The 8,787-nt window shown below is 55.4% G+C and overlaps 1 protein-coding gene across 2 annotated transcripts in view; it reads right to left on the bottom strand.

The window, feature by feature from the left end:
- SSC4D (scavenger receptor cysteine rich family member with 4 domains) overlaps positions 1–7,425 on the bottom strand; it is a 29,173-nt gene extending 21,748 nt beyond the window's left edge. Inside the window, exons 1-9 of one of the 2 annotated variants that reach the window (XM_019933775.3) lie at positions 7,260–7,425; positions 5,782–5,817; positions 5,204–5,509; positions 4,407–4,484; positions 3,307–3,621; positions 2,149–2,226; positions 1,501–1,575; positions 1,074–1,385; positions 104–172 (exon numbers count right to left, since the gene is read on the bottom strand). In XM_019933775.3, the coding sequence (XP_019789334.2) occupies positions 104–172; positions 1,074–1,385; positions 1,501–1,575; positions 2,149–2,226; positions 3,307–3,621; positions 4,407–4,484; positions 5,204–5,509; positions 5,782–5,817; positions 7,260–7,425 (1,435 nt within the window). Of the gene's footprint in view, positions 1–103; positions 173–1,073; positions 1,386–1,500; positions 1,747–2,148; positions 2,320–3,105; positions 3,232–3,306; positions 3,622–4,406; positions 4,485–5,203; positions 5,510–5,781; positions 5,818–7,259 lie in introns of those variants that run through there. The other variant, XR_012326015.1, reaches the window with a different exon arrangement.
- Between the last annotated feature and the right edge of the window lie 1,362 nt (positions 7,426–8,787).

The following is an 8,787-nucleotide window of genomic DNA, read 5'->3' as shown; positions in this document are numbered from 1 at the left end:
TGGTGCAAATCTGCTGTGTAACCCCAGGCTGTGACCTCCTTCCAAATCTGGTCCTTCGTATCCTGATGCCTCCACTTCACTCTTAGGGACGGTGGACACCTACCGTCCCTGGGCCGAGGAGTGGGCACCTGGGTGGTCTCAGCACCGTCCTGCTGGACTAGCTCGTCTGGGCCTGGCTCCGCAAGGATAAAGAAACAGGTGGCTGTCACATTGGGGAACAAGTCCCTTGAGGCCAGGTCACCTCTTACCCTCCAAGGGAGGACTGATTTAGGGTCAGAAAGGACTTCGTAGGTCCCCGCTCCTTGGTACAGAAACGTGGGTTGTGCTTCTTTCACCCTGGGGCCCAAAGCAGAACCCTTTGTGGCCAAGGCTACCAGGACACCAAACAAGGGCGAAAATACCGATTCCCAAAGCAATCAATAAAGAGACGCATTTTTAAATGTGTCAGACTCTGCAAACATCCCTTTTCCATTGACTCCCACCAAGGGTCATACGCTTGCTCCCCGAAAGCTGATCAACTCTCCCTGCTAACTACAGTTTTTCGGGTCCTTGACGCAGCAGAACAAAACCTCCCCGGCCACGCCTGTCTGTCACAGGTTCTGCCACACTTTACCACTGGACTTCGGCCTCTCACCTCGGGCCCCGCCCCTCACTGCAGCAGAGGGCGCTCCCTTCACGGCCCCGCTCATGCCGCGCAGCCGCAGAGCGCGCCGATGGTGGGCTCCGCCTCTGTCTGCGGAGCGTGAATCCTCTCCCGCGGCGCTCACGCCGTAGTGCCTCGGCGAGCTCTGACGCTCGGCCCCGCCCATTTCCCAACAGACCCCGCCCCTCCCGCGCCGCAGAGCGTGCCTGCGCGTGGCCCCGCCCGTTCCCCAGAGCCTGCCTCATCCCGCCCGCGCCTCTGTACGCGCCTGCGCCGGCCCCGCCCATCTCACAGCAGGCCCCGCCCGTGTCGCAGTAAGCGCCTGCGCTTGGCACCCCGCCGCCCCCCCCCCCCTCCGGCCCCCCATTCCTCAGATGGCGCTCGGCTCCGCCCGTGCCGCTGTGCATACGTGGTCCTGCAGCGGCCTTACCTGAGCAGAGCGCGCCCGCATCCTCGTGGTGGCCGCAGTTATGCTGGCCCCAGCCCAGGTGGAAGCAGTCGCTCAGGCGGGCCTCCGTGCCGGCGCAACCCACGTTGTCCAGCAGCACGGGGCCGCGGCCGTAGCCGAAGTGGCCGAGGCCCGTGGCACCCAGCGCCGGCCCGCAGCCCGCCTCGCGGCAGGCCACGCGCGCGTCCGCGAAGTCCCAGTCATCGTCGCACACGGTGCCCCAGCCCCCGGCGTATAGCACCTCCACGCGGCCGCGGCACGGGCTCGGGCCGCCCACCAGCCGCAGCCGCCCGCCTGCGGGGCGCACAGGCCCGCGGCCAGAGGGGCTGGGCTGGGGCCATCGGCTCCCGGGCAGAGCCCCGGCCCCACCCTCTTCCACCCACAACGGAACCCCGGCCCTGCCACTTACTTTTCTTCCCCGCCGCCCAGGCCGCTGTGGTGAACAGTGCCGGCTCCCTGGAAGGCAGGGCACCAACTCCTGTAGCTGCAGAGACAGGGTATCTAGAGCATTTGAAGGGGACAAAGAGGGCTTCTGGCCTGCAGCAGGGCACAGGGCGCGTCTACTGAGATGCCCCAACTCTTACCACACCTGCACCCCACTCAGCCTCAATCCTAGCGTCACCATGTTGTATGCTGTGGTGGGGTCCTCAGGAAGCTTGAAGGGAATAAACCAAATCCTACTTCCATGCATTATCCTAATTTCGATCCCAATGATAGGTCCAGCCCTAATTGCAAATGTACTTCGACCCTTCCTTCAAGTTATATCTCACTTCTCACAAGGCCTCTCAATTTCCAACCTCAGCCCCAACCCAAGTTTTATTTCAGAGCTTTGAGGAAGTGCCTCCTCCCACCCTGCTGAACTGTTCAGAGCTCTGGATTTCACCCTTGCTCCACCTGCTCATCTGTTCTCTCACCCACCTCTTTACCGTCTGGCCAAAAGCCCTGGCCTGCTAGCCCGGGCCCCCTCCCCCTGAGTCCAGAACAGTCTTCCCAATTCCCAGCCCTGCCCACCTACCATTGCCCCTACCATTCCAGCCTGGTGGGCTGGGCTCCTTACCCTCTGGCTCTGTGTGCCAGGCCCAGTCCGCTCTTGTGCCCGACGGTGGCAGTGCTGTGAGAGCCAGGTGCCCCAGGACTAGAGTAGGAGTCAGAGAAGGGAGTAGGGTCAGAGGCCAAGGTTCTGGTTCCTGGTCAGCCTTGGGCTCTCGGAGAGGATGGGAGGGTCTCCCTGGAGAAGACAACATATTTTACTTTCAGAGCTGGGGGCTTAGTCCCAACTGGGGTCCAAGGAAGTCTGCCCCACTTTGCCAGTTCTTGTAATTTATTTGTGCTGCCTAGGTGTACACTTCACGGTTTATACAGGCATTCACAGATGTGCTTTCATTTCTCTCCAGTGCTCCCAGAAGCCCAATGTGTGTCCAAGATGGGGAGATAAAGAAGGCCTTGCCCAACAGGGAGGGCCATGCACAGTCCTGAGGGGCTTGCAGAACAAAACTCACTATCCCCATTTACAGATAAAATAATAAGACTAGAAAGGGCAAGGGGCATACCCAAGATCATGCAGCAAGGTTAGCTGAGGCTTTGCCAGGGCTCACTCTGCCTCATTGGGCCTCAGCTTTCCCATCTGTAAATTGGGGATGATGCCCCCTGGTTAGCTGTGAGGCATGGGCAAGCACTTTATATCTGGTAGAATGGAGTCCATTTGTGAAATGCCATTAACAGCCCTATTATTCCTACTTCAGAAAACCTCTCAGTATGGGAGAGGGACCAGGTGAGAAGAACTACTATTATAAGAGAATCAGGATTACAGATGGCTAGGGAATTCTGGGGACATACCTGGGTGTCAATGAGAGAATTCTGGAGTATCTCTGGAGCGATCCTAGAGGACTATTACTTTACTCTGAAGTATTCCATAAAGAGTACTTAGAAAGTGGTGGAAAATTCCGAAGGCATTTTTGGAGTACTGTTAGACAATTCTGGAGTATTGGTGAGGTAATACTGCAGTATTACATACCTGTGGAGTCTACTAGGATGTTCGGAGGCACTTCTAGAGCAGTACTGAGAAATTAAAACTAATTCGGGGGCCTTCTTGAAAGAGCTCAGGTTAACACCAAGACAGTCAACATCCCGGTCCCCTCCCAGGCCCCACTCCACCTCCTCCTACTTCAGGACTCGGCCCCGCCCCGCCCACCGGCCCCGCCCCCGAAATCCGCACCTGCGCAGAGCGCGCCGGCGTCCTCGTGGTGGCCGCAGTTGTGCACCCCCCAGCCTAGGCTCAGGCAGGCTGCCAGACGGGGCTCGCCTCCTTCACAGTGCACGTTGTCCAGCAGGATGTGCCCCGTGCCGTAGCCGAAGAAGGCGTTGGTGGTGGCTGCCAGGGCCGCCCCGCAGCCTAGCTGGCGGCAGACCACAGTGGCGTCCGGCAGCCCCCAGTCATCGTCACACACGGTGCCCCACAGGCCACCGTGCAGGATCTCCACTCGGCCCTGACACGGGCCCGCGCCCCCCACCAGGCGCACGCTGCCCTCACCTGGTAATGGGGGTGGGGGGACAAGGAGCATCTCCCACATGGCTTTGCTGCCCATCCCAACCCAAAGTTCTTCCTTATTGCCCCAGGCCCTCCGCATACCCACAGTGCATGGTGTCCCAGGGCTTAAAACCTAGGAGGAGCTGCTCACCCACTTACCCCCAAGGCACTGCTTCCTCAGAGTCTAGATTGGGGGTGCTTTATGGGATCTGAGGACAGAACCCTATGACTGTGTCATTTCCTGCCTAAAAGCAACCCTCCCTGCCCTTGTCCATCCATGCTCTGCTAACCATCTAGGATGTGCTGATTCCTCATTTATAACACAACTGCAATGAAAGCCTTCTCATCTTTCCAGGTACAGCAACAACAACTCTTCCTCCAGGAAACCCTCCCTGATTTCTGATGAATGGGATCTTCTTCCTCCTCCGGATTTTCTTGCCTTTTTATCTGTCTTTCTTTAAGGGAACTTTTCATTTTGTTGTTCTACATCATTATCAGCATTTCTGTGAGTATCGGACTCTCCCATTAGATTAAGCTTCAGCCCCCACCTCTCTTATTTTCTCCAACCTTGTGCTGACTATTTTTATCATCCCACTAGAATGAATCTTCTTTCCCTGTCCAGATGGTGAGTGGCCTGAGGGGGTGCAGGGGCAGGGCGGGATGAAGGAATGACCAAACTCACCCATCAGTAATCCCTCACTTCCCACTGCCTAGGGTAGGGTTTGGGATATTCCTCCCTGGATCCCTCTCCTAAGACCCAGGTGGTCCCCCACATTGCCTTTACTTACCTTTTCCATTCTGGGGAGTTGTAGGGGGTGCCCTACTGGTTAACACTTTCCTTGTTGGGGGCTGCGTGGGCAAGAATTCTGGGAAAGAAGCAGGGTGGAAGGGAGGAGAATATGGAGTTTTCTGTTCTCCATCCTCACAAACACAGGTATGGGATCTGAGGACCCTAAGGTACCTGCCCTCAGGGCCTCTGGCCACACAAAGGGTCAAAACTAGGAAATCTGGGGTGTGAGAGGAGAAAGGGCCACCTGAGTCCTGAAAGCAGTAGCTTTAGAGGATTTCGTTTGGTTCTCAGTTCTTTTAGTTCTTAAAGCAGCATCACATCACTTGAGAACTTGTTAGAAATGCAAATTCTCAGGCTCCACCCCAGACGCAGGATCAGAAACTCTGGCATGGGGCCACCATCTGTGTTTTAATGAGCCCTCCAGCTGATTTTCTTGAAAACCTGAACTACTGCTCTCAAGGTCAAAGCCTCTCAGAGATTTGTTGCAGCTCTACACCAAGCGGGCCTCACTGCCAGTGTTGACCCCAATTGTCTGGTTTTAAAAATGGGAAGAGGGCTCTGCTGGGATAATCAAGGCCCTCCATGGAAGCAGTAATGCTGGTTTTCAGCAGAGGTCACACAATGAGCCAGAGCACTGCTGGGGCCCAGGCTCTGACAGCCAGGCTGGGGCGCTTCCCCAACGCCGTACACTGCAGCTGCTGGCTCGGTCTTCTTCTTTGGAACATTCTTACCGCTGGGAAGCCCTGCTGCCTGCCAGCCTGTCTGCCCTTCCGGGTCACAGACTGTCCTGCTCACCGTCACACAGGACAGCCACGTCCTCGTAGTGAAAGCAGTTGTGGACGCCCCAGCCTCGGCTGCCACACTCGCTCAGCGCGGCTTCCTGCCCACGGCACTCCACGTTGTCCAGCAGGATGGGGCCACGGCCCTGGCCGAAGGCGAGGGGCCGCGGCACGGGCAGAGCCAGGCCGCAGCCCAGCTGACGACACACCACATTGGCGTCCACCACGTCCCAGTCGTCGTCGCAGACGCTGCCCCAGGAGCCGCCATGCAGGACCTCCAGGCGTCCCCGGCAGCGGCTCGGGCCCCCCACCAGCCTCAGCTCTGTGGAGTGGGTTAAGCTGGCACGGGGGGAATCAGTGGGCCCAAACTAGAGGGTGCCTCCGCCTTGCCCTGAAGCTGTGGGGTCCTTGGGATCAGGCCCTCCTGGGACTTATTTCTCCCTTTCTGTAAAATGGGGAGACTAGAGCAATCCCTTTGGGGGCCTCTAGAATAATGGAGGGCTGGTTAGTCATTATTCCCTGGGTCTTCTGTCTGAGCATCTGAGTACCTCGGGAGCAGGGGGGAGGGCGGGGGGGTGGGGCAGGGGCACCTACCTGGAAAGGGCAGTGAGGTGGGCTGTAGGGCGCTGGCTGGAACAGAGTGAGGAAGAGCATTGGCCCCCTCAGCCCCCTCCCTTGGCTGCCTGGCCCTGGGAACAGAGCCCCCTCTCCTCCGCCCATGGTCCCCACCATCATCCCCCTCCTCTTCACTACCCCTGCTTTTCCAAAGCCCCTGACTGCCCCAGTTGTTTTCCTTGCTTCATCCCTCGCCCATCGGCCCATGGGCCACGCCAGAGAGATCTGCCTGAGACACATATCAGCTCAGCTTATCCCACTCCACTGCTGAATTCCTCAAAGACTCCCCTTTTCCTGCAGGAGTCCCAGAACCTAAATTTTCTCTACAAAGTCTTCTAGGATCTTCTGATCCGCTTCTCCTTACTTCTTAATCTCCCATCAGTCTTGTCTCCAGGTCTTTAACCCTGCAGTCTCCTCTGCTAGCCCAGCTCATTACAGCCCTGCAGATCGAGCCACCTCCTATGGGAAGCCTTCCTGGAGCTCTCAGCTAGAAGTGCTCTCCTTTTCCTCTGAATACCTGGGCACCGTATACATACCCTTTTCCAGGCCTTCTGCCCGGTGATGTGGCCACGTCTGTCTCATCTCGGTCTCCCCCAGAGCCCCCTGCCCAGAGCCTGTTACTCCCCAGGTGCTCAGTAGCTCTGCCTTAAGTGTGTAAATTACCTTTGGGATTCATTCTGACTTCCCCCCAAAGGTTTACCTGTATAAGTCCTTCTGGTTCGGCTTTCACATATGTGTATGTTGGGTACTGTGCTTATTGCTTTATGTGGCCTGACTCACATACTCATTAGGACAACTTATGAGGCAGCTTGGATTTTGCAGAAGGGGAAACTTCAGGTTTAGTGAAATTAGGTAACTTGCTCAAGGCCATTCCGCAAATAAAAGGTAGAGCTGGAATTCTAACCCGGACAGCCACACTCTCCTTCACCATACAATTCTGAGCACGTGGACTGAGAGGGAAACTGGCCTAGCATGGGAAATTGAATACCCATAATAGCCCCTCATTTGTGCACAGAATTCTCAGACACAGCCACATACCTTAGCTCAGAGAAAGAATCCTTACAACCTCTGAGGCATGTACTAGTGTACCCATTTTACAGATGAAGCAACTAAGAGTCAGTTTCTTCTTTCCTAAGTTAGGATAGTCCCTAGGCTGTTTGATTGCATCTGTTCCACCAGTTGGCTTTCCAACAGCCATTGATGAGCCCATGCCCTTTCCCTCCTTGCCTGTTTCCAATATCCTAACTGCCCATACTCTGTGTACATTGAGCCCTCACCTTTAGCACTGAGCCTTCCACTCCCCCAGCTCAGACCTTAGCTTTCATCAAACCTGGGCAAATGTCAGAGCTGGAGGGAATGTTGAAAACCACCTCAATTACAGGCCACCTCCCACCGTAATTTTACAACTGGGAAGACTCAGAGCCAGAAAGGGGAAATGAGGGGAGGGGGGCACTCACCCAGTGGCAAGAGGAGGAGGAAGGACAGGACAGGGGTGAGGGGGGAAGGAGCAGCGTTCCTGTCTCCCAGCCTCCATCCCCTGCTCTTCTCATCAGGCTGGGGACCAACTTGCATCTCCGTGTCCTTACGCGTCCAGCCAGTGGATGGCCTTTCCAAGGGTCCCATTAAGGGGTGATGGAGAAGTCACAGCTGGAACTTCTGGAATTAAAGGTTCCCCTTCACTTCTTCCAGCTGGAAGGACCCAGGTAGAGCTTCGGTGAGGGGTGGGGGCGTGACATTTCCACTTGGGTTTCGTATTCTGAGTGGAGGCGGCAGCTGGAGGATGAGGACAGAAACACAGATGGAAACTCCTCGTGAGGAGTTAGGTCTGGCTGGAGCAGAGGGTGTATGAAAGCAAGGGGTGGGAGGGTTGTCTGATCCCAAACCGAGACAGGTCTGCCTGGCTGTGCCAAAGGCTCAGAGTTTTTCCTCCAGGGCAGCACATCCCAAAGCAGGGTGTTTGTGCCACTGGGGGCAACCCACATCATTTTGGGGGGAGATAGATGACATTTACTGTTTCATTTTCATTTATTTTTTCTTTTACACTGCCTTCTATTTATGGCAAAGGATTCTGGCTTTTCATTTATCTGGAACAACATAAAGTTTCCCTTTAAAGTTAATTTAATTTATTTAATTTTATTTTTTTGGCTGCACTGCAGCTTACGGGATCTTAGTTCCCCGACCACGGATTGAACCCAGGCCCATGGCAGTGAAAGGGCTGAGTCCTAACCACTGGACCACCAGGGAATTCCCTAAAGTTAATTGAAATCAGAAAAAAAAAAGTTAATTTAAAGAAAAAACATCAGGGACTTTCCTGGTGGTCCAGTGGGTAAGACCCTGCGCTCCCAATGCAGGGGACCCGGGTCTGATCCCTGGTCAGGGAACTAGATCCCGCACGCGTGCCACAACGAAGATCCCGCGTGCCGCAACTAAGACCCCACACAGCTAAAATAAATAAAAATTAAAAAAAGAAGAAACATCAAGGAAATATAGTTCCCACGAGTCACAAATATGCAAAAATGGTACAGGGCTGGGAGAGTAAATGCCATTTGGGATTTTTTTTAAATTTTGGATTGAGGCTTACAAACCAGAAAGTGCATAAATCGTAAGTGCAGAGCTCAGTAAACATTCACACCATGTAACCAGCATCCCAGTGTGCGGACTATGATTGGATGGTTGGCGGCTGGTTTAGAAGATGGTTCTGTTTGGGACATACTGAGAGCCAGGCTCCCGGGGGACATGGGTGCCCCTCTCAGCCGGAACGCACCCCCCCCGCCCCCCATCTTTCCCTGGCTTTGCTTCCATCCTGGCATACAAACAGTCTGCTTGGGAAGAGGATGAAAACCTATCTGGATGTGGACACAGGGTTTTCAATACTCCATTCATGGGGCCCAGTACAGCCCCCAGTGGAATAATCAGCTTTTGTGTTCTTGGGGACAGCTGGGAGATGGGAGTCGAGAGCTGTGAGGAGGGGGGAACCATGGTCCC

Source organism: Tursiops truncatus, chromosome 15, assembly GCF_011762595.2.
Source record: "Tursiops truncatus isolate mTurTru1 chromosome 15, mTurTru1.mat.Y, whole genome shotgun sequence".
In the NCBI taxonomy this organism is placed as follows: domain Eukaryota; kingdom Metazoa; phylum Chordata; class Mammalia; order Artiodactyla; family Delphinidae; genus Tursiops; species Tursiops truncatus.
Note: the sequence above shows the minus strand (reverse complement) of the source record. Positions and strands in the feature narration are given on the sequence as shown.